Source organism: Haliotis rufescens, unplaced genomic scaffold, assembly GCF_023055435.1.
Source record: "Haliotis rufescens isolate VD_foot unplaced genomic scaffold, xgHalRufe1.0.p SCAF_1, whole genome shotgun sequence".
Classification (NCBI taxonomy): Eukaryota; Metazoa; Mollusca; class Gastropoda; order Lepetellida; family Haliotidae; genus Haliotis; species Haliotis rufescens.
The window spans coordinates 66,437,230-66,464,749 of NW_025963779.1; the positions used below are offsets into that span (position 1 = coordinate 66,437,230).

General features: G+C 41.1%; 1 protein-coding gene and 1 long non-coding RNA gene across 10 annotated transcripts in view; one reads left to right on the top strand and one right to left on the bottom strand.

Annotated features, from left to right (window-relative positions):
• LOC124134123 (A-kinase anchor protein 13-like) overlaps positions 1 to 27,520 on the bottom strand; it is a 265,224-nt gene that overhangs the window by 52,345 nt on the left and 185,359 nt on the right. For 4 of the 9 annotated variants that reach the window (XM_046498796.2, XM_046498802.2, XM_046498805.2 and 1 more), the window contains 5 exons: positions 26,842 to 26,892; positions 25,236 to 25,337; positions 21,083 to 21,100; positions 19,787 to 19,901; positions 44 to 173 (listed from right to left, as the gene is read on the bottom strand). In XM_046498796.2, coding sequence (XP_046354752.2) covers positions 44 to 173; positions 19,787 to 19,901; positions 21,083 to 21,100; positions 25,236 to 25,337; positions 26,842 to 26,892 — 416 coding nt within the window. The remainder of the gene's footprint in view (positions 1 to 43; positions 174 to 19,786; positions 19,902 to 21,082; positions 21,101 to 25,235; positions 25,338 to 26,841; positions 26,893 to 27,520) is intronic. The other 5 variants (XM_046498800.2, XM_046498798.2, XM_046498801.2 and 2 more) reach the window with 5 other exon arrangements.
• LOC124134125 overlaps positions 15,306 to 27,520 on the top strand; it is a 42,296-nt gene continuing 30,081 nt past the window's right edge. Inside the window, exon 1 of the long non-coding RNA XR_006861061.2 lies at positions 15,306 to 15,859. This is a non-coding gene — a long non-coding RNA (uncharacterized LOC124134125). The remainder of the gene's footprint in view (positions 15,860 to 27,520) is intronic.

Sequence of the window (27,520 nt, forward strand, 5' to 3'; positions counted from 1 at the left end):
ACAAGAAAACCAATGGTCTAGCTGTAATATGGTGAAGTCTTACTTTCACACTGTAGAGCAGGTTTATTAGCCATGGGCTTGTGGCACACATCACAGGTGGTGGAGTTGCTGATGGAGACACTCACAAACTGATGATGGGTGCTGGCCTTAGACTTGCCTTCCTTGTCTTTGCTCTGAAATTGCAACAAAACTACATCACACAAATGTACCAGCATTGAAATAGCAAGACAATTACCTCAGACAAATGTACCTGAGATGATTGTTCAGGAGATCATCATACAGGAGACCATCGTACAGGAGATCATTGTACAGGAGATCATATTACAGATCATTGTACAAGGGATCATAATACAGATCATTGTACAAGGGATCATAATACAGATCATTGTACAAGGGATCATAAGACAAATCATAGTACAAGGGATCATAATACAGATCATAGTACAAGGGATCATAATACAGATCATTGTACAAGGGATCATAATACAGGAGATCATTGTACAAGTGATCATCGTACAAGTGAACGAGGGATCATTGTACGGGAGATCATCGTACTGGAGATCATCATACAGGAGATCATTTAACAAGGGATAATTTTACAGGCGATCATCATACAGGAGAGCGGAAGGTCCAGGGTTCGATCCCCGGCCACGTCATACCAAAAGATGTTAAAAGATGGTACTTGTTGTTACCCTGTCTGGCGCTCGGCATTAAGGGGCTAAAACAAGGACTGGTCGGCTCGGAGTCAGTATACTGTGTCTGAGTGGGATATTCATGTTAAACTGTGGCATGGTATCTCAGTGAGCTAGCACTATAAATCGGCATCAGTCCGGACTAGTACAAGCAGCCACACAAACACACACAAACACACACACGTACATGGACGTCGCTATATAAGTGCAACAATCTTGGACGTGACCTTTAACCCCATTTCACCGCACCTCACCACATACAGGAGATTATTGTACAGGAGATCATTTAACAAGGGATCATGGTACAGAAGATCATCATACAGGAGATCATGGTACAGGAGATCATGGTACAGGAGATCATGGTACAGGATTTCATCATACAGGAGATCATGGTACTGGAGATCATTTAACAAGGGATCATGGTACAGGAGATCATGGTACAGGAGATCATTTAACAAGGGATCATGGTACAGAAGATCATCATACAGGAGATCATGGTACAGGAGATCATTTAACAAGGGATCATGGTACAGGAGATCATGGTACAGATCATCATATAGGAGATCATGGTACAGGAGATCATCATATAGGAGATCATGGTACAGGAGATCATCATACAGGAGATCATGGTACAGGAGATCATCATACAGGAGATTATGGTACTAGAGATCATGGTACAGGAGATCATCATACAGGAGATCATGGTACAGGAGATCATGGTACAGGAGATCATCATACAGGAGATCATGGTACAGGAAATCATGGTACAGGAGATCATCATACAGGAGATCATGGTACAGGAGATCATGGTACAGGAGATCATCATACAGGAGATCATGGTACAGGAGATCATGGTACAGGAGATCATCATACAGGAGATCATGGTACAGGAGATCATGGTACAGGAGATCATCATACAGGAGATCATCATACAGGAGATCATGGTACAGGAGATCATTTAACAAGGGATCATGGTACAGGAGATCATCATACAGGAGGTCATGGTACAGGAGATCATTGAACAGTGATAAACTACACAACATGTCGGGTTCATCAAAAGATGAATATCTGTGAATTCATACAGGCTTGAGATCCAATCCAAAATATATCACACACATACAATAGGGTGCAATGAATACCACTTTCTCCAACAAACCAGAAGCTCTGTTGAAGCCTGGTTCAAGCACCTGGCATGTGCAGTACCAGAGCTGCTGCAGTGTAATTGGCTAACAAGCTTCAGCTCAATAAAACTGTCACAGAATCTAATTAAGCCAGACATAAAGCAAGCATATTCTGGTCTGTTGCACCCATGGCCTAGCTAGACTCTGAAGGATGAGACCGGTGTCTTTCTACTTGTACATCCTAGACACACTTCAGGTTTACAGCCGTTTTATTCCCCTGATGCTTGTCACTTCGTTTGAAAAACAGTGTGGAATGGCACTCTTTGACACTCCTTCCCGGCCAATGCTTTCATTACTTGAGTCAATTCTTGTAGTGAGTCAGTGAAAACTATTGCTTAATGCAGCATCTGTAACTTGCCCCCAAAACATCACTATCCTTTCACAAAGAATTACATGAGACCCTGATACTGAAGCTGATATTTTTAAGATAAGATATTTTTATCTGTCATGACTTACAATGAACTTGTATAAACCAAAGCCTCTTACAACTGATGTATATGCATTTAATTCTTAAGCTTATTCCAAATAATGTTTTTAACCCAATGATTACAATTAGATCAATAAGAAATTGAATAAAAGTTATTCTACATGATGGACAACCTATTGTACCATTGCATTGTTTTGTATTTTGACTTTCATTATTCATATAAATACTGATCTTTATATTAGAAACGTGTCGCCTCTGTGGTCTTGGGGTAGAGCGTCCGCCCGGAGAGCAGAAGGTCCTGGGTTCGATCCCCGGCCGCGTCATACCAAAAGACGTTAAAAGATGGTACTTGTTGTTACCCTGTCTGGCGCTCGACATTAAGGGGCTAAAACAAGGACTGGTCGGCTCGGAGTCAGTATACTGTGTCTGAGTAGGGTATTCATGTTAAACTGCGGCATGGTATCTCAGTGAGCTAGCACTATAAATCGGCATCAGTCTGGACTAGTACAAGCAGCCACACACACACACGTGCATGCACGTCGCTATATAAGTGCAATAATCTTGGACGCGACGTTAAACCCAATTTCACCTTACCTCACCTTATATTAGAAACATTAACTACCTTATTCATACCATTCAACTGGTATTGCCTCCTTTATTTCAAAATGATGTATTTTTTACCAAATGTACCACAATGTTGTAGTTTGTTCTTTAACGTTGCACTCAGCAATATTCCAGCCATATGACAGCAGTCTGTAAATATTCAATTTGTTTGATATCATGAACATTGATCTACGCAATTGGGATATGATGACATGCATCAACCAAGTCAGCAAGCCTGACCACCCAATGCCGTCAGCCACAATGTACACTAACAGATACTAAAATCTAATCACTTGGCTTGAGCAAGGCTGACAATGAAAGAGGCACCTATCAAACAAACAACCTCTTAAGCAGACAGTATAACAGTTAGTCGTTGGTAATGTGCCACTAGAATCAAGCGAGTAAATAACAGAACAATCCCACCCTCAAGGCATTTCATTCCATAAAACAAACACTCAATGTCCAACAGACCACCTTCATTTCTCTATATCATCACACCAAGACAGGTACTCTTTTAGTCTGGCTCAAGGCAGGACAAAACCTAGGGATTCAACAAGACAAAGACTCCATCTAACACAACCGGAGTGGGTTCACTTGATTGACAAAACCTGTGAAAAACAATAGCCCCACACAATGCTATGCAGTCCTGCTGAACTGCCGTGAGCACCGGAGACATGTGGTTGATGTTAACACAGTTTCCTGACTGGGGGCCTGTGCGGGCCTCAGCTAATGCATGTGCAAGCTTCCTGAATATTTCATAACCATTTAAACACTTCCAGTAATCATAATCCCTGAATAAATTGCTAAACCAATTTTGAAATTAAAAACTGTATTGAATAGAGCATCAGAACATAGTATCTGTTTTGTAGATGACTAAATTTGCAACAGAGTTCTGTATCAGCGACCATAAAATCTATTATATGGTCTCTGTCTGTATTGAGCATTCTTATGCCTATGCTGTGTTCTTCAATCAGTATCAAGAGATAAACATGGACAACAGGATTCTCCCATCGTTCTTTGATAGATGGGAGCCAATGTAACAGGACGTTATTTTATGTAGGAAACATTTATAATGATTCAACCACATCAATACAACTCATTTTTGGTAAAGTCACACCCATAGTATCATCTTTCAAACAGTATAGCTTGTTGGAGCAGGGCACATAATGTGGCGAGATGTGGGATGACATCACAATGCATCAAGACTCAATAATTAATACCTGTGTACTACCAGTAAAATCTATAACAGAAGACATGATTTGTCAGCAAGTAGTAGTTAGGAAGGGTGGCAGCTGTTGTTTGAGGTTCAGGGATGGGCACATTCTATTTTTTAAGCATATTCATCACATTAACATATGAAAACATTCCAATTCATTACTATTAATCTTCAATTATCAATGAAATTATATAATGCACAAAATAACATTCACTCACTTAACAGTGGCTATTTTGGCCACTCATCCACTCACTCACTCACTCACTCCACCACTTATCCACTTGCTCACCCACTCATCCACTCACTCACTCCATCACTTATCCGCTTGCTCGCCCACTCACTCACTCTGTCACTCATCCACTTGCTCACCCACTCACTCACTCCATCACTTATCCGCTTGCTCGCCCACTCACTCACTCTGTCACTCATCCACTTGCTCACCCACTCATCCACTAACTTACTCCATCACTTATCCGCTTGCTCGCCCACTCACTCACTCCGTCACTCATCCACTTGCTCGCCCACTCATCCACTCACTCACTCCATCACTTATCCACTTGCTCGCCCACTCACTCACTCAACACACGGCATCAGCATCATCGCCAGCACTGAGGATGATCTGATGTCTCTGGCACCACCAGTGTTTGTTTAACACAGGTATGCTCTATCCTCCAGCAGTGCTTAAATCATCATCCAACATCATCACTACCCAGTCTAATTCTGGACAAAAACAACACACTTTCACCATGTTCACATACAGACATTTCTTTCCCTCCAATCTCTGCATACTTCCTCACACAGCTGTGTCATTTAAAACACACACCAACCCCAATAACCTACATATCTACTGCCACAAAACACACAGACCTAAACAAGCAGGAAAACAAGGTCCTCGATATCTCCTGCCCTATTAAATATGTGCACAATAACGGTATGTCATACATCTCTCTATACAAAAAAATTAATCCTAGAGCTTGTGAGAACAACTGACATAATAACTGATTACCAATGTCAAATACAGAGCAGTTTGTCCAGTCCAGTCACCCTTCACGTGTTGTTTCCGGAGCATTATTCATAATGAGAAGCTTCGGAAACAACACGTGAAGGATGGACAGCCTGGACCCACTTGCAGACCGACTGAAAAACCAACAGATGCAGTTTCTATATCCCCTGCAAAAACTTCAGTTTAGGCAGGGAATAACATAACCGGTTATTAATAGAGTGAGTGAGAGAGTTACTGAGTATGGTTTTACGCATTTTTTTTCAATATTCCATGAACATCACAAGGGGGGGGGGGACACCGCTTCACACATTGTACCTATGTGGGGAATCAAACCCGGGCCTTCACTGTAACTAGGGAACTCTTTCACCACTAGACTACACCATCGCTTAAACAACTTGGATATAGGAATAGCATTGTTGTCAAACAACGACACAGATAATTTGACAGAAATGTGAGCAATAAATCCTTTGATGAAAACAGTCATGCACTCACATTAAATATCTCCTACATTTAATATGTTAATCACCAACACCTCCCAACCAATTTCCCTACGCGATGTACTTCCACGACAAACTCTTCTCATTAACCATCTGTTGATCTGTTAGACTTCTTATGAAATGTATATGACTACCAACCCGAGATACGCAGCCTCTGGTATATATCCTGTAATTATCCCAATCACTGTCAAACGTGCAACACCATCTTCAAGGAAGGGAGCTCCACGTTTTCTCCCGCTAAAAAACACTCCAGGAGCAGTCAGTCCTGCAACTGTTTCAATAGTCAGTTTGATATGGGTAATTACGTTCACACCTTCACACGTAGAGCGCGAGTGCAGACAGGTCAAGCATCACTGCACTGTTCTATCAGTATTGCATACTGACGGTTTACATCAGCCTCCCTTCGGCTCAGACAGCCAATCAACATTTATCATCATGCGCAAGAGTGTCAGTCTTCTGACTTGACATCAATGCGCTTGGGTTGTACATTATCAGATACTTTCAAGAATAAAGGAATTGTTGCCAAAAGGTGATGCACTGCTTGCATGCCACACTCAGCAAAGTACCAGCTAATTGAGAGCAGTCCGTAAATAATCAATTTGGATCAGACAATCCTGTGATTGATATCATGAGTATAAACAATCCTGTGATTGATATCATGAGTATCAACCAATCGGAATATGATGCCATGCAATCAGCCAAGTCAACAAGTCTGTCCACCCTTCCTGGGGTCACCCGTGAAGATTCCCGGGTAGACTAGGTCTTCAGCAACCCATGCTTGCCGTAAAAGGTGACTATAATTGTCGTAAAAGGCGACTAACGGGATCGGGTGGTCAGGCTCGCTGACTTGGTTGATACATGTCATCGATCCCAATTGCGTGATTCGATGCCCATGATATCAATCACTGGATTGTCTGGTCCAGACTCAATTATTTACAGACCGCCGTCATATAGCTGGAATATTGCTGAGTGCGGCGTTAAACAACAAACCAACCAACCTTCCTAGGGTCCCATATTCTTACCCAGCATCCCCAAAGCTCAGACAATGTACCGAGTACAAAGAGTATATAGTTTTGATGACTGGGATGATACACCCCAGCTTTGTTTCATCTGTTAGGATGCAGCTTTATCATGACTTGTACAACTCTCTAAAGAAATGTTTATTAGTTTAAATCATAAACATTAGGGAAATGATATTCTTTCTAAATGATAATTCCTTTTTAAATAACAATAACAAGTTGCACCTATAAAAGACTGGCATCCTTCTATTGAGGGCTTATCTAGATATGACTATCATAAGGATAGAATGGCACTACATCCATGGACGTATCCTTCAGTACAGACGTGGAGCGAGGCAAAGCTTGATATTTTTCCCAAAGCTCCATTGGAGGTGAGGGGAGAATGGAGAGTCAGGTGAAACATGGTATTCATGACGTCATCAGCGTTTAACAATGTTTCAAGTGTGTCTTCGACATCTAGAAACAAGGACATCATAATCTGCAGCACACATCTAGTTCTTCAATGTACCTAACACAGCCTACAATACAACACGGTGGAATGAGAACATAGTTGCAGTGTATAGATGGAGTATCCTCCCATTAGCCCTATCTCCCATCTGTCATACCACAAATGTTAAGGTAGATTTATGGTTGAGTCCCTGCTACCTATCTGTACTTAGAATGTCCCTGTAATCAGTGGACAAGGAACAGTCATGTTTCCCTGATGGTCGAAGAAAATTGTTTAATGTTAAATATAGAAACCAAAACTTTATCTTTATAGGAAAATGTGAACCGTCTGATAACTCTAGGCCTGTCACACTAGGGAATCATTGTGAATAATACAAACGATAACATTCATTATCATACCTCCATGTCAGAATGAGTGAGTAAGTGAGTATGGTTTTACGCTGCTTTTAGCAATATTCTAGCAATATCCCGGCAGGGGACACCAGAAATGGGCTTTACACATTGTACCCATGTCAGGAATCGAACCCAGGTCTTCTGTGTGATGAGCGAATGCTTTAACCACTAGGCTACCCGACCGCCCGTCAGAATGATGAGATCTGATTGGTTCACATGATCTTGATAAAATACTATGTATCCCAACTTGGAGGGAAAATAATTTCTCGGCGGGAGAACAAATACCTTATACCGAGTAACGAGCAGGTCAGGCTGCACATTGGTTTCTGAGAGGGAAAACAAATCCCTTATACCCCACTTCCAAGCAAAAAACTGCACGCTTTTTCCAAGTCAATGAAAGTCACGTGATCTAGTACCTCAGCTCAATCAAACAGCTATTTTCTATCAATTTTGAATTTGTTCTAATTCTGTTACAATGTCATATTAAAATATGTCAGTAGGAAATATCCGTTATTGTGTTGCAAGCCATGCATAACTATGTTACTAAGCCATGTAATGTAACACAGGAGCACCCTCCTGCTGTGGTATAACCCACACTATGACTGGTATGAGCAAAAACACAACACGAGGCAGTGTTACCATGTGTAAATATGTGCAACTGCAAGGTAGACCTACAATGGAGAAAGAAAGTAGCACGACATCCATGACAGACTGACTAAGTGTATCCTTTCCTCTTCTGCTCTCTACAGTTCATCACAAAATGTTTGACACCACGGCAACAGTCTCACATATATGGCAACTTGTACACACAGGCAGTTTCACAATGACAATAGTCACACCAGGCCTTTAAATGAGGCATTTGTAAAGAAAGTAGGTGAAAGTAAACTGACAACTTTCTTGTGGCCTTTGGATACAAGCTCTCACTTCATTCATGTCCCTGTGTCAACAGTTAAGCAGGAACAAGCATGATGTAACATTACCATAATCTACACTGAGACAGTCTATGGGCTTTGTGTTCAATATAGTCAGCTTAAGACCCAAGTCTTTCTCCTGTCATTGCCTGGGGCAGGTTGAGTTAGGTCATATGCACAATATCAGATGTACACAAGGAAATATACAGGTCAACATGGAGTGTCTATATTCCTTCTCTGGCAAGATATAAATAACAGTGTTAAAACATCACTATAGTTCGTCTTCAGAGGATTATTTCAGAAAGGTCAAATTATTGTCCTGTTGAAATGTTATCAGTCTTGCATTCATTGGGTTGGGTCCATTTCAAACATCGCTTCTTTATATAATTGAAGGGAGTATGATTTGGCAGAGGTCCCTTGACCACTGCATTTCACCCTTGACAGAAATATAGACACAGTTCTGCACAAGAACCTGACTAAGGTCCTTAAAGTCTATAAATCTAACCACGAATTAATCTACATGCAATAAATCATCATGCCTGATATCTACCATTGGTTTAGATTCCATGTAGCACCATGCATATCAATGACTGGTCAGCTTGCATCACCATGTCCAATAACACATATATCAGTGAGGTATTTAATAACCAACTTATCACATGTCACATGTCATATCACTGATACACCTGTCTGAGTTTGAATCCCTTTCCGTTCAGAAGTTGGTCAACTTGTATCACCATGTCCAATAACACATGTATCAGTGAGGTATTTAATAACCAACTTATCACATGTCATATCACTGATACACCTGTCTGAGTTTGAATCCCTTTCCGTTCAGCAGCTGGTCAGCTGGTATCACCATGTCCAATAACACATAACTATCTGTCATATGGTAGATGACTTATATCTGAGCTCATCTGCCTTTCCATCTGTATTTCCAGGTAATATATGATGAACGAGGTTTCACTTCTTGAACAATCTGACATGAAAATATCCATAAATGACTTTTCTTTATGTCTCCATTTCACGACCAGAAAGTTCCCAGGCCAAAGAGGCAAAACCCTTGTGTAGAGATAAATCCTTGAACTGTTTTCCTCCACATCCAGAAACAGACACTTTGTTGGTCAAGTAAGTCCTCACACCCCTGACCAGCGGTGTTGCCAACTGGCCACACCCAGGCTAATGGACAGTTCTTCCTTCTTGTGTTTGTATCACTGATCCTCCTACACACATCTACACACACCTACACATGTGTGTTGGTCAGCCCTGTACTTCCTTGACCTGTACACACGCTCCGTGATCACACAGAGACTGCTATCTGAAGACAAGTGAGTAATACATGCAGTAATAGGTCAGCAATGCAACCGATGTACCTTATGTATTCCAAGAAGCACCAGTTGCTGCCAAGAATGTCGGAATACACACCTCAGCATCAACCAGTGGCAGAAATAATACCCTTGCAACTCCTATGGCTGTCTAAATAAAGCTGAGTTACACATAATTGGCATGTACATGCCATGGAGGCATCTTGGTGTGGTAATGATGAAAATGATGAAGTCGGAGAAATGCCTGGATATATCCCCATCAAATCATGCAGTGTCTCTGCTTATTTGCCAGCAAAAGGGCATTTCTGTTCGCCACTCTACCCAAGTATGTAACGGAATCAAGAACTTGTGAGACAACTGTCTGCATCATCTTGGGTATTAATAACTCTGTGGTCAAAATGACGTGTACAGTACCTGTCACACGAGGGTATCACAGATCTACTACACCACTGTCGGAGTACAGTACCTGTCACACGAGGGTATCACAGATCCACTACACCACTGTCCAAGTACAGTACCTGTCACACGAGGGTATCACAGATCCTATACACCACTGTCCTAGTACAGTACCTGTCACACGAGGGTATCACAGATCCTATACACCACTGTCCAAATACAGTACCTGTCACACGAGGGTATCACAGATCCACTACACCACTGTCGGAGTACAGTACCTGTCACACGAGGGTATCACAGATCCACTACACCACTGTCGAGTACAGTACCTGTCACACGAGGGTATCACAGATCCACTACACCACTGTCGAGTACAGTACCTGTCACACGAGGGTATCACAGATCCACTACACCACTGTCGAGTACAGTACCTGTCACACGAGGGTATCACAGATCCACTACACCACTGTCCAAATACAGTACCTGTCACACGAGGGTATCACAGATCCACTACACCACTGTCCGAGTACAGTACCTGTCACACGAGGGTATCACAGATCCACTACACCACTGTCTGAGTACACTACCTGTCACACGAGGGTATCACAGATCCACTACACCACTGTCTGAGTACAGTACCTGTCACATGAGGGTATCACAGATCAACTTCTACGACCATCCACTGTGTTAGTCCAACAGCAAGGGCACTTACACAGACTCACAACAATAATAACAAGAATTAATGGTCAGTTAATCAGCACTATCCAAGAATCACCTGTTCACATGAATACAAATTTCAATGTATATATATATCCTTATGTATTATAAATATAATTGATAGAAATTCTCAATACAGAAAAGGGGTTTTCTGTTGATCCACTGAGCGCAACAAAAGTGCAATAATGACAGAAAGTAAGTCAATTAATCAGTGTTTACTAATTACCTGTCGACATTACAAGGGTACAACCCAGATTCTCAAAACAGACAACTGTTCGTCCACTAAACACAGCAAGCACATTTACAGACACTCAATAATAACAGAAAGTTAGTCAATCAATCAGTGATCACTATCCAGGATTACCTCTCCACACGGCAAGGGTACAACTCCGATCCACCACACTGGAGGAGGGCATTACTCTACTGAACACAGCACGGGCACTTCCACAGATCCACAATCATAACACAGGGTTGGTCCACTGACCCTGTGGTCACAGTGACCGAGAGTGGACTCTACCTGTCCACCCGACCAGCACACGTACAGAACCCCAGTCTCCAGCTGGGCTGATCTCAATCTTTATGACCCGTTATGTCAACAACAAAGATGCTATCGGGGTGTGAGAGGTGTAATGAGAGGGAGGGAGATCCCTGGAGAGGGTGACATGGCCACATTAGCACCTGGACCACGGCCCTGTCACAGGCTCGCCTCCATAATGAGCACTTTGTGAACTTTATCACATCACCAGATAACCCAGCATCAGTATCCAATCATAAGAGGCATGCAGTACTTACAAATCAAGACTGGCACTGGGGAGTATATCGAAATGACCAGCGTCGTACCTGGCCTGAACACACATCCACTTCCTCAGCATAATGAGCTGGGAGCAGGTAGATGACTGTTGCCTGGTTAGTCTGTTCAGCCTGTCACCCCTGGTCCGCCAGCCAGCCACAATACCCCTGCCCCCAGGCCACCTTAACCACAGGGACAGCTTAACCACCAGCTAATTGTAAGAAGGTAATACCTCGTTAAGCATCCCTCCATCTACCAGCCAGATTTAGTCCTGCTCGTCTTGCCAGCCCCAGAATCCGTCGGTCACAGCCGATTGATCAATCAACCTACTGCACATGCCTGCAACACTGATTGAGTGATTGGCTGGCCAGAGTTGTCTGCCCCTACTGCCTCAGGAGCTCACCTCACCTGTGATCAATTTTCTCTAACTGGGTCAGTCGCAGATAATCCTGGTCATTGATTTAGTCTTACTTTGGTTTCATTTGACTTTCCCCTGAAATGACGCTTGCTGTTTTCTCTGTAATGCATACACATGCCAAATGGCTTGATGCCTTGATAGGTCAGTGGCCTCCTTATGCTAATGGTATTGTTTTTCCTATGTGCACATTTCGCATGCATTAATTATGTCACCAGATGTAAATGATTTTCCCTCTGTTGACATTTTGTAACAAATATATTTTTGTCAGAAATCATTTGTAAATTCCACATACTTATGAAATGGGAATAATATAGTAAAATATTATATTAATATAGTTAAAAATCAAGCTTTAGAACATTTGACCACAAAACAGAATAAAGGCACAAATAAGATACAAACCGATTGTCCTCAATGTCTGATCGATGCACGATGGCAATCACCTAGTTCATAACTAACTATAATCACCAGTTATTCCTGAACCAATTATATTAGCTCTCATGTAGATTCCAGGGAAGAATAGGTCCCTTGTGTCTCATGCTTTCACAGCCTTAGAAATTTGGTGTTGGGTTGTTTTTTTAAGACTAGTCCATCCCTGAATTTGTCCCTCCCTCCATTAATCCATGCCATTATTCCTTCTGTCTCACTCACTCCACCCTAACTCCATTTCTCTCATTCCATCCATCACAACATCTCTCCTTCCATCCCTCACTCACTCCATCCCTAACCTCACTCCATCCCTCACTCACTCCATCCCTACCCTCCATCTCTCACTCCCTCACTCTCCATTCCTCCCTCCATCTCTCACTACCTCACTCACTCCATCCCTTCCTTCCCTCACTCCCTCCATTCCTACCCTTCCTCCATCTCTCACTCCCTCACACTCCATTCCTACCCTTTCCTCCCTCCATCTCTCACTCCCTCACTCACTCCCTCACTCACTCCATCCCTACCCTCAATCTCTCACTCCCTCACTCACTCCATCGCTAACCTTCCTCCCTCTATCTCTCACTCCCTCACTCTCCATCCCCACCCTCCCTTCATCTCTCACTCATTCCATTCCTACCCTTCCTCCCTCCATCTCTCACTCCCTCACTCATTCCATCCCTACGCTTCCTCTATCTCTCACTCGATCCTACCCTCCATCTCTCACTCCCTCACTCACTCCATCGCTACCCTTCCTCCCTCTATCTCTCACTCCCTCACTCTCCATCCCCACCCTCCCTTCATCTCTCACTCATTCCATTCCTACCCTTCCTCCCTCCATCTCTCACTCATTCCATCCCTACGCTCCCTCTATCTCTCACTCCCTCACACACTCCATCCCTACCCTCCCTCTATCTCTCACTCCCTCACTCACTCCACCCCTACCCTCACATCCCTTCAATGTTAAGCTTGATGGGAAAACATTTTCTGGCTACAATGAAATCAAATGTTTGAGGAAACACATGTTGAAATGGAGTTATTCTCCTCAAAAAGCGGATACCTCATTACCATGGAAACATACCACCATCATACATCTCGTTGTGACGTAAATTGCACGGAAAAGGGATCAACCCCGATATATGTTAATAACATTTGTCGACAAAAACTCCCAAATCAAGTTGCCAAAATATAAGAAAACTAATAACTCGTCTGTTAATACAAATGCAATAAATTGAAAACAAGAACACCTTTTTCTAGAACACGAAAACTGCTGTCAAGCATCATCGATGCTGGCACTCCTTCATTATCTCTTGTTTGTTGGGACAAAAAATGGTAAGCCTCCATTGATCACCAATACTTATGTTACCAACTACTTTGCCGATGAACATAGACTTCGTTGTCCATCTGTCATTTAATGTATGCGTCTTCACGTCCACTGACCTCGTCACTGTGTTTACATACCGCCTGTACTGTCTAAGAATCAATATACATGGAGGACTTATAATTTGCTTAGGTGTTGGCATAAATATACACGCTCGTAGACATAGGACCACATGTTCACCATGTGATTAGGGCATGTGTAGACTGACCACACCCATTTATAGATAGGGCTGATTTGCTAAACAATGTAGCGCTGATAATGGATACACACTACAGCGATAGAAACTAACAGTTTTTGTCCACTAGGCCTTATAATGATAACATATAGCAAAACCCTTGATATGGGCAAATTTCTGCTAGTCCTTAGGATACCTTTACTACTGGGTAGTTTGGTAAGGACTACAGCACTGGTGCCAATTTCTAATGCTGCTTTGTGGGGTTGATATGTACCAAGGATATGTGACACTCTACACTGGATATTGACTCACATGACATGGTGACGTGAAATGGGGTTTAATGTGCATTCAAGATCATTACACTAAATATAGACATGTGCATGTGTGTGCATGTGTGTGCGTGCATGTACTAGTCTGTACTTATGCCGGAGTTATACTGAGATACCATGTGCAGTCTTACATGGATACCCCACACAGTATACTAAAACCGAGATGACCTGCCCTAGTTTTACCCCTTTACATATGAGCGCAAGGCAGGGTAACATTAAGATCACTATGTGGAGGAAGGTGTAGGACATAGCAGGTATATTCACTGAGTACAGAGACTAGGGAGAGTTATCACATTCTTAGTGCTAAGATCACTATGTGGAGGAAGGTGTAGGATATAGCAGCCATATTCACGGAGTACAGAGACTAGGGAGAGCTATCACATCCTTAGTGCTAAGATCACTATGTGGAGGAAGGTGTAGGATATAGCAGCCATATTCAAGGAGTACAGAGACTAGGGAGAGTTATCACATTCTTAGTGCTAAGATCACTATGTGGAGGAAGGTGTAGGATATAGCAGCCATATTCAAGGAGTACAGAGACTAGGGAGAGTTATAACATTCTTAGTGCTAAGATCACTATGTGGAGGAAGGTGTAGGATATAGCAGCCATATTCAAGGAGTACAGAGACTAGGGAGAGTTATCACAATCTTAGTGCTAAGATCACTATGTGGAGGAAGGTGTAGGATATAGCAGCCATATTCACTGAGTACAGAGACTAGGGAGAGTTATCACAATCTTAGTGCTAAGATCACTATGTGGAGGAAGGTGTAGGATATAGCAGCCATATTCATGGAGTACAGAGACATTCACGGAGTACAGAGACTAGGGAGAGTTATCACATTCTTAGTGCTAAGATCACTTTGTGGAGGAAGGTGTAGGATATAGCAGCCATATTCATGGAGTACAGAGACATTCACGGAGTACAGAGACTAGGGAGAGTTATCACAATCTTAGTGCCAGGATCACTTTATGAAGGTTCAGGACAGAGCAGTAGCAGTGACTCACTGCTCACTCCCTGCAGCCTGGGCATACCATGTTCATTAATTACACTAATTGCTTATTAAAACCTGCTACATGTGAAACTGATTACCACATTAGATGAGAGTGAATCATAAAACGATGATATAAATGTGTTATATCATATTGACAAGCGTGCAGCAGCTGTTAAAGTTAATTAAAACTGCCGTCGATACAAACGTTAAAAATTTAACATGTAATAAATCTGGTTATTGCATGACCATCTGATGTCCTATTTTGTTATTACTCCTCACCAGGCCTACCAATGAAAACTCAGAGACTGCAACGAAAAACTGTCATATGTCTACAATACAGGAATGTAACTAAAAACTAAGAAACAGCATCACAGAATCTGATAGCACACTGCTGAAAATATGGCAACGGCAGCTCTCAAACACTCAAACGGCAGCTCTCAAACACTCAAACGGCAACCTTCCACACTATGCATGGGCAGAACAAGAGGGAAGTTGACTGTCATGTTAGGAGGATCAACAAACAGTAAGTAAATTTACATCTTACAGTACTAATATAATAATACACATTTAGAATATTCTATACTAGCGCTGTAATAACCATGTGACAGGACAGAAGCCGAACAACAGCTCCATGGTGGTGTTCACAACAGTGAGAATAGTGTTACACTTTTAGCAATATTACTGTGATACAAAAGCAGGGCCACAGAAAAGTGTTATATATACTGTATCCAGGTGGGGAATCGAACCCAGACCTTCAGTATGTTGTGCGAACACTTCAACCACCAAGCTACCCTACAGACTGATTTTCCTTACAAGTTGCCAGCTGTACATCTGATACCTTATGACAACCAATTCCTCATTTTCCAAAGGGGTTCATGAAAAAAACATTTACAGTTAGGAAAATATGCCAAATTTCCAGAAACACATAAAAACTGTAGTAAACAAGTTATTGTTTCTGCTCACACAAAGCACCTTTTTTCTCGTTTCACTATTTGTACTGAACGGGTATACATTTCAGCGTACGTCATAAGACAAGAACTCGAGTATGTAAGAACACTAAAGCCTCGATATACCGGTGTCGTCGGGTCCAAGATCCCATCCCCGCATTCTCGGAAAGGGTAATACAGATATTTACTGCTGGTGATCCAATACATAACACGTATGTTTGCAGTAAACCAAATGTAAGCATCTAACTGAAACTGTATTTTGTTTGTCAGTGTTTGTTATACCTCTATTATGAATCTTGCAATTCCATTGGTTAATCTGTACCTTGTGACAAAACAATACATTTCAATGTAGACCAAGAAGTCATGTGACTGACACTGACCTCGAAAATTGACTCATCACATGATCAGTATTGACCTGTCATGTGATGAATATTGACGCATTTGCTAGAAAACAAGATGGCATCTGGTACGAACATTTTACGGTTGGCAGCTAAGGTACTGTAACGAAACAAAGGACGGCTTAAAGATTTCATAAACATTAAAGTGAATTTCGGTAAAACAAAACGAACAATTACTCTTGATGAGGTAAATATGCAAAAACAAGGACCCACAGACCCGACCCCTTTCACATAGTGTCCTCCATGCAATTTGTACATGAAATTCAAAAGTTAGTCTGAATGAGCTTTGGATACCCAAATTGTTGACATATATATTTTTCCATATTTCACATAAGCAGTTGAAATATATAAATTCTTGACTTACTACAAACAGAAGAAACTCACACACAAGTAGGATCCTATCTCTAGGTTGTAATGGTAGGAAATGGTTTACTGATTGGCTATATTGTCAGTTATGGATTTCTACAGTGCTAGCCAGGGATGGTGTGTAAACAAGCCCTGGTTACAGTAACACTTAGACGCAGTTCCCAGGTACTATTAATCAGACACGGACAACTTGTAGGAATGGATAAGAATCAAAGGATATGCAAAACGCGTAAGTTAAGATGTATGGAAGTTAAGATGATATCATCTGCTGTAAATAGGCAATACATCTTTATAAACCCCAAAACCATATTCGCCATATTAAGCGCCATGTCTCAATAAGCTGACCAATTTCTAAACCATTCAAGTATTTTTACACCTACTGAGGCCCAAAATTTTAATAACAGTCAATACATTCTTGTGTATGATACAGACTTGTTTACAGAAAACAGCAGTGCGGAAGGGTGAGTAAGTGAGTTGGGTTTTAACACCGCTTTTAACAGTATTCCAGTTATATCACGGCTGATCAGCTTAATGTGGGAGGAAAGCCCGAAGTAATGCAGGTCTACCACTTCCTTGACGAAGTGGTGACGAAGTGGTGACGAAGTGGTGATGTTTACCACTTCGGTGAAACCCATGAGCACGGGTATGGTGCTGACAAACCTAGAAACATAATCAGGGCAGACCAGGATTCGAACCCACAATCATAGGTTTCTGGCGTGCCCAAGGGACGCAACTCTGCACAGCGAATCATGACGGCTTAGACAACTGGGCCACCCGTGCTCCCCAGTGCAGAAGGGATACATGATTACCTACTGACCATCATCAGATATATCACCAACGCTTGAACTAAGTTTGTTCACAACCACTTGATCACTGACAATAATTTGAACATGTATATGGTTTTAATAACATCCCCTTTGTCAATTTTCTAAGCCCTGTGCCCTTATTACAGAGATAATATAGTATATGTAAATTGCTAACAATAATGTTCACAAACAACACACCTGATCTATGGATGTCCATCATGCAATTCTAAACAGAATATGAGTGAGTGAGTGAGTGAGTGAGTGAGTGAGTGAGTGAGTGTGAGTGAGTGAGTGAGTGAGTGAGTGAGTGAGTGAGTGAGTGAGTGAGTTGGGTTTTAGGCTGCTTTTAACATTATTCCAGTCATATCCGTTAGGGGACTCCAAGAACAGGCTTCACAAATGTACCCACCAGTAAGAACCCAGAACTTGCTTGCTCCAACTGGCTACCCAAACCAAGTGGAGAAAGTGGAGAAAGTTTTCACTGATGAGTGGGCAGCAATCGAACAGACAGACAGACAGGCTTGCAGCCACAATACACTCTGATGAAGCAGCTCTGACACAGTGCCAACAACTTCTCAACACACAGGTGTGACTAACCACCTTCACATATCACATATCATTCATGGCACTCAGCTGCATGATCAAAGGAGTGACAACCTAACACTCACACTTAAAGACCTCCCATAAAATAATACCATGACATAATGACTAACATAAAACAAAAGCACATTTGATGTGATTCATACATTGAAATCTAACAATTTTAGATTAAATATTTGACATGTGAGGTCATTGAATGATTTTTGGGGTGCTTCATTTGATTTCGTCACTGAAGGAGACATTGTCTCAGTTACAGTGAAGGCTTTGACTGGATCTAACACTAAACATTTATCCTGAAACAAGCACACATGGAATTGTATACTTTCAGTCACATGTATATCATTTGAGTGAGCCTAGCCACCAACCTGACAACTTCCCATTTCTCAAGACATCATTACAACACTGCACCATAAATAATACTACTGTGAATAAGAGCCAGGGACAAGTCCACTTTATTTGCCCACAAACGAAGGTGAGCACACTTTCATAAGAACATAAACTCCTGAAGTAAAATACAATCATGTGTGACTAAGATATTAAAAATGCTCCAAATTACCAGTACTTCAGAAGCATTGCCCATGGCTGTACAGAGTCTAAAGTTTATAGCACTCACATAGCAACATGCATGCTTGTATCAGTCCGGGCTTATGTCGGTTTTATAGTGCTAGCCCACTGAGATACCATGCCACAGTTTAACATGGGTACCCCATAAGGCTGGCATGGGTAACATGGGAACTCCGGTCGGGTGGGTCCTGAGTAGGACCCTAGTATCCACAGGACTACCCGGACCCGTGGTTAGTCATGTGATGTATTGTTTAATGACAAAATTTATCCAAAACTCTATGGTTACACTACAAGTAACTAATGTTCCCATTTCTTTCTGACAATGCACCCATTCCTTCTGACTTTTATATGTTTGAATACAGATATCACTTCTTGCAGTAAACTTCAGTGTATGCATGACCAGATCGTTTTATACGTGTATCTAATTACATTTTGCCAGGGCTAAGGTCAAACTTTTCCAAATCGGACAGTTTGTACCTATCTCTACAGCGGGTACCCAGGTAGGGTCGGGTAATAGGGTGGTGGGTACCCGGGTAGTAAATTTGGACTCGTCCCAGCCCTAGTACCCCATGTCAAACACAGAATACTGAGCCAACCAGTCGTTTTTGCCCCTTATGCCGAGCACCAGGCAGGGTAACAAGTAACATCTTTTAAAGTCTTTTGGTATGAAGTGGCCGGGGATCAAACCACCGACCTTTCCAGGCAGACACTTCACTGGACCACGGAGACAGTGCTGAAATATAAAAATATGTCAACTATGGTCACATACCTTCTTGGTCCGGTAGCTGCTCTGGAAGCGAGAGAAGACACTGGGTTTCCGCTTCTTCCTCTCTTCTTCCTTCCGTTGTTTGGCTCTCTGGTCTTCAAGGTCGAAACTGGCAGATCTGGGGAGAGTATCAATATTTATTTCCTTGTTGTATTTCATAATCTTTTATTTGACCTTAGACAATATTTTCATTTTAATTTCAACTACATAGTTTAGTAGTGATACTCTTTAGGTAAGCTATTTTCTTTCTGATTGTATGGCATCCTTATCACTTTAAGTTATTTGGTGATACTTGGTGTGGGTTTCAGCTTGGTGCCTAAATGTGATCAATACTGACTGGCTTTGTACCACTGTAGGATTCTGTGCCACTGTGCAACTCTTGTAAAAGCTGTACTTCATCACAGACATAGCCTAGCTTCGTACATCATTCTTAGAATAAGCTTGTGCAGAATTGGTGAGAACATTGCCAAATAGATGACATTGCTAGGAGTATGTTGTAAATAAAACTAAATTTAACATGTAGAATGTCGACACGGTTTCCACCGGGTAACCTTTTCGATAACATACTCTTCTAACAAACTAAAAAGATCGCACCAAAAAGTATGACGAAAAAGATGTAAGTGCCGAAAACATTACATTGTTGTGACCTGCAAAATAAACATTTCTGACAACCCAATTACAAGTGTCTATATTGACATCAAGCGATATATAAAGCGTCATTGTTAAGCTTAGCAGAGTTAGGGCCTTAAGACGTGGTTAGGAAGCAAATCAAACTATACACACTATAAAACAATATTAGTTTCTGAAATAAAATATCCACGGTAATTGTGCAATGGTTTATACAATATGCCTTATACAAAGCCATGGAGTAATACACAAACAAAACATTGACTCATGAGACAAAGAATATACTTTGAAAGCCACATATGTCACGAGAATATTGAGATTGGATCTCTGAAACAAAATGGGGAAACAATGATATATTCAAGGACTTTGACGGAAGAGGATTCATAAAGAAAGCATAAATATTGGGGTTTGTTGATCAGTGATCCTGTGCAGTGGATGGGTAGGAAATATGGGTTTAAGGTAAAAAAGTGCTATTGTTTCCAAGACTACATCTATGAAACAAGTTTCATTGGAGTATAACCGACACAGTAACGATGGTGGGAAAGGTCAATTGTTGGGAGCTGGTTGGTTGCTTGAGGTGCAGTCATTCCATACATTGAAAAGAGGGTCTACAATAGTGATGCTGCAAGTGGGATTGAAGTGCAAAAGTTGTGGGGTGAGAGAGAATTTTACCTTTCTTTTTCAGGAGTTCTGTAAGGAATTAATGGGCAATCATGTATCATTGAACCAAAATCAATAGGAGCTGAACTCTCCAGTCACTTGTCATGGCGTATCGGTTTTGTCAATAACACCATGGGTTTCCTATATATTTGATATCATAATACATATATACACTGCCATCCATAGTCATTATAAACAATTAAAAATAATAAACACGCATCTAGGTATCTGTGCTTACAGAACATACACAGTCTTCATGGATGGGCACGATATCGCATAGTGGTGACACTAGAAAGCTTGTACACATGCCAAGTAGCGAGTCATGACACATCAACATGGTTATTCTTCATCCATATATAAACTGAACAAAATAAGATAGGGATCATGAATATTATGGGAATATTTTTTTGCAGCAAAGACTGAGCATACTATGTTATAACAGTATCCCCCAAAATATTCATGATCCCTTACTTATTTTGTTCAGTATACTACTCAAAAGAAGTTACATAACACGAATATTTTTCTTATGACTATAGTCAATCTGTTATGCCATGAAAGATTAGCTATCGTCATATGAAAGACAGGTTAACTGGTTCTTTAACTTCTTTTGAGTAGTATATTTGCCTTAGGATGGGTGGATGTCGATATGATCGTACTTTGTCACTGTGACATTCATGAATGTTGGAGAAACAGGTATCATGAAAATGAGTGGGAAATGTTTTACATCGCTGTGGGGAACAACAGAAATGGGCTTCACATGTCGTACCCATGAGGGGAATCAAACCCAAGACTTTGTTGTGACACTTTAACCACAAGGCTACCCCACTGCCCAAGATGTAATGAGAGAAGGAAAACTAGGGAATAAACACAACAATGACACCATGGAACTCACATAAAGGTGAGACAGAGAGATAGAAGAGTGAACAAGATACACCACAACACATTACATGAGTCAAACTGATAAATTGATGAATGCAAATGACTCGTCTGACAATGATGGATGGGAGTCACTGTGACATATTCAAGTTTTAGGTTTACCAAAATGCGGGCCCCTGAGATGTAGATGATGCTATGCACATGACTTGATGTGAGTCACCACTGACGTATTCAAGTCGTGAGTCACCATGGACACATGGCTTGATGTAAGTCATCAGGACACATGATCATTGATGTGAGTCACCAGACACATGATCATTGATGTGAGTGACCATGATACATGATCATTGATGTGAGTGACCATGATACATGATCATTGATGTGAGTGACCAGACACATGATCATTGATGTGAGTGACCAGACACGTGATCATTGATGTGAGTGACCAGACACATGATCATTGATGTGAGTGACCAGACACATGATCATTGACGTGAGTGACCAGACACATGATCATTGATGTGAGTGACCAGACACATGATCATTGATGTGAGTCACCAGACACATGATCATTGATGTGAGTGACCAGACACATGATCATTGATGTGAGTCACTAGACACATGATCATTGATGTGAGTCACCAGACACATGATCATTGATGTGAGTGACCATGATACATGATCATTGATGTGAGTGACCATGATACATGATCATTGATGTGAGTGACCAGACACATGATCATTGATGTGAGTCACCAGACACATGATCATTGATGTGAGTGACCAGACACATGATCATTGATGTGAGTCACCAGACACATGATCATTGATGTGAGTGACCAGACACATGATCATTGATGTGAGTCACTAGACACATTATCATTGATGTGAGTCACCAGACACATGATCATTGATGTGAGTGACCATGATACATGATCATTGATGTGAGTGACCAGACACATGATCATTGATGTGAGTGACCAGACACATGATCATTGATGTGAGTCACCAGACACATGATCATTTATGTGAGTGACCAGACACATGATCATTGATGTGAGTGACCAGACACATGATCATTGATGTGAGTGACCAGACACATGATCATTGATGTGAGTCACCAGACACATTATCATTGATGTAAGTCAACAGGACACATGATCATTGATGTGAGTGACCAGACACATGATCATTGATGTGAGTGACCAGACACATGATCATTGATGTGAGTCACCAGACACATGATCATTTATGTGAGTGACCAGACACATGATCATTGATGTGAGTCACCAGACACATGATCATTGATGTGAGTGACCAGACACATGATCATTGATGTGAGTCACCAGACACATTATCATTGATGTGAGTGACCAGACACATGATCATTGATGTGGGTGACCAGACACATTATCATTGATGTGAGTCACCAGACACATGATCATTGATGTGAGTGACCAGACACATGATCATTGATGTGAGTGACCATGATACATGATCATTGATGTGAGTGACCATGATACATGATCATTGATGTGAGTGACCAGACACATGATCATTGATGTGAGTCACTAGACACATTATCATTGATGTGAGTCACTAGACACATTATCATTGATGTGAGTGACCAGACACATGATCATTGATGTGAGTGACCAGACACATGATCATTGATGTGAGTCACCAGACACATGATCATTGATGTGAGTCACCAGACACATGATCATTGATGTGAGTGACCAGACACATGATCATTGATGTGAGTCACCAGACACATGATCATTGATGTGAGTGACCAGACACATGATCATTGATGTGAGTGACCATGATACATTATCATTGATGTGAGTCACCAGACACATGATCATTGATGTGAGTGACCATGATACATGATCATTGATGTGAGTGACCATGATACATGATCATTGATGTGAGTCACCAGACACATGATCATTGATGTGAGTCACCAGACACATGATCATTGATGTGAGTCACTAGACACATGATCATTGATGTGAGTCACCAGACACATGATCATTGATGTGAGTCACCAGACACATGATCATTGATGTGAGTGACCATGATACATGATCATTGATGTGAGTGACCATGATACATGATCATTGATGTGAGTCACCAGACACATGATCATTGACGTGAGTCACCACAGACCAGTTTGATGAGTCACCATAGACACATGGCTAGAAAACAATCGCTGTGGTACAACAGTCAATATGATTCACGACAACACAACTATGAATAGTTAAATGGTCTGCTGGTGTATGGACTGATGACCCATGCATGAGAATATGACGGATGCACACATGAATGTGAGTGACTGACAGAAGGACATCTGGAGACACATGTATCGGTTAAATAGAGACATATGTACTAATGTCATTATCATTATACCTATTATGTCGTTCATTCATTTTACTTTTCATCATTATGTGCCCTGACTAATTTCAAAAAGACCTTTTTTCTAATTGCACATTTTCACCAGTTGTGGTCTTTTTGCCAACTTTGGTGTATAGATAGGCATGCATAAAAGACAGTAGGCTTGAATGGTCAATGGAAGGTTAAGCGAGCTAATGGCCAAATGACTTTGTTCAAGAAGTTGAGATTAAAGTTAAGACTTTTTCAAATAATAATGATAATGACATTAGTACATATGTCTCAATGTCATTATCATTATTATTTGAGCCTACTGTCTTTTATGCATGCCTATCTATACACCAAAGTTGGCAAAAAGACCACAACTGGTGAAAATGTGCAATTAGCAGCCAAAAGGTCTTTTTGAAATTAGTCAGGGCACATAATGATGAAAAGTAAAATGAATGAATGACATGTCAGCATAACTGCAATGACAAACATTGAGTGATATGAAATAGTGAGTGAGTTTGGGGTTAAACGTGACTATAAACAGTATTCCAGTTATATCACGGCGTGTCAGCTTACTGCGGGAACAAAGCTCTAAGTGATGCAGGTCCCAAACACATTACCACTTCGGTGAAATCCACAAGCACGGGTATGGTGCTGACAAACCTCGAAACTTGATCGGGGCAAATGATACAAAATAGACAATGCTTTCAACTCAGAATCACAGCAACTTACAAGAGAATACTGAGATCACCAACATAAGAGGGAAAGACAGGTCACATGAAAAGATGAACACATGGGGCAGTGACAAAGTCTTGTAACCATGGGAACATTACGTTTATCTCTTGATTTGAAACAGGTAAGAAAACAAAACAGCTACAACAGGATCGAGGAAGGCAGGTCCACTCACTCGCTGAGAAAATCCTGAAGCGATATCTCTCCTCCACGCCGACGAACAGGAGCAACATTTTCATCTTCTTCCTCGATTTCATCTTGGCGCCGAAACTGTGCACTGTTAATCAGATGAGTGGTATTAACTCTTAGATGTTGTGCTATCTCGCTATGTCCCTTTTACAGAGTTTTGTTCTGATAGTTTGTTTTCCTTCTGTCATCTCCCCTCCTTCTTTCCACTATGAAGTTAGCACATATAACTGCTGCATTGGGGAACATGACACGCTACTTAAAAGACTCGTTTACAAAATGTTCATCTCCACCAATGATATATATTTTCCCAGTTTCATATGAATTTACCAAATAAATAAGACAAAATGTCAGGACGTTAACAATAACAATCAGGGTTACCATATTAACAAATAATATACGCTTAGATAATGTGTCAGGAAAAATAGACTTATTTATCAAATATCAGTGAGAAAATGAGTTTGGTTTAACGCTGCTTTGAACAGTATTCCAGTTATATCACAGTCGTGTCAGCTTATTGCGGAGGAAAGCCTGAAGTGATGCAGGTCACAGAGATTGACCACTTTGATGAAACCTTCAAGCATGGATAGGTGCTGACAAACCTAGAAACAGAATTGGTGTGAACCGGGATATGAACCCATGGCCATAGGTTTCAGGTGTGCCGAAGGGATGCAACTCTGCATCGCAAACACCAGCACCTAGACAACAGGGCCACCCGTGTCCCCTCATCAAATCTGCAAAGTACATAGTAGACAGGATTTGATTACTATGTATATGACATGCTGTATTAACTTAGTCTATCTATGATCACTCCATGCAAATGTTTGCAGATGAACTGTCATGGTAGTCTTCTGATTATTTGTTTAGTTGCGGTTCAGCCTATACTATTCCTGGCTATCTAATCTATTTGGAGGGGTAAAGCTTGTATAGAAGGGGTCAAAATCTTACTGGGTGGACTATGTATAACGATTCAACAAGCAGAGGAATAAGAAGATGATGAAAGGTCACTGAGGCTGAAAAATAAGGTCCATGAGTAAATATTGTTAAGATAGTTAAATAATGCCATAAAATGTTCTACAACTGAAATACTCATGCAACATGCTGGTGCACAAAATCAAAGAAAGTCCCTTACCATAAAACATGCAATAAACATGCATATTTTCATGCATTACTGCTACAACACAGGGGAAACAGCAAGGCAGGCAGTAGCACATCAAGGGGAGTAACTCTTGCCAGAGTACAATATTATCTCCCTTTTGCCAAACTTACAGTTCTCTAAGCTTTCATAACCAAAGTCACAAAGATTTAAAGAAAGTCTTGAAATAATGTTACTTAATGCCCAGATGAGAAAACAGATTTTCTTATTTTGAAAAAAAAAGTTTGAGCTAGTTTGATGCCAGAAGGTCAAAAAGGTGATTAAAAAAAAATGCAAGTAAAATTTTAAAAATGGATTTAAAAAAAATATGAATCAAGAAATATATTAAACTTGAAATAGCTAGAAGTGCTGTGCAATATGCAAGCAGGTCATTTGCGAGTGTGATATACAGGTGTAAGCAGGACAAGCAGAAACTGAATGATGCCTACGACAAACTCACTCATGATCTTGGAGGAGTTTTTGTATTACAGTATAGGACTGGCCACTGGGTCTGAAATAACACCATTGTGTTTCAACAAACAAAAACAGCAACCTCAAAGTAAAACACAACTGGGGGTAACAAGGCGGGATCTAGCACCAACACCCGTTCAACAGCTGCAGCAGTGACAGCAACAACAACACCAGGCTCCTACGGTGTCCTCCATACACTGACGTCACAACACCACATACAGATGCAACGTCAAGGATGCAGGCTTCACAGATACCGGCAGTTTTCACATATATGCAGGTTTCTCCTATTGTGTGTTTCACATATCTCTATAGGTTTCACATATATGCAGGTTTCTCCAATTGTGTTGCACATTTCGCCATAGTTTTCACATACATCCAGTTTTCACATATATGCAGGTTTCTCCTGTTGTGTGTTTCACATATAATAGTTTTCACATACATGCAGGTTTTTCCTATTGTGTGTTTCACATAACATAAGAGTTTTCACATATATGCAGGTTTCTCCTATTGTGTGTTTCACATATCTCTATAGGTTTCACATATATGCAGGTTTCTCCTATTGTGTGTTTCACATATCTCTATAGGTTTCACATATATGCAGGTTTCTCCTGTTGTGTGTTTCACATATAATAGTGTTCACATACATGCAGGTTTTTCCTATTGTGTGT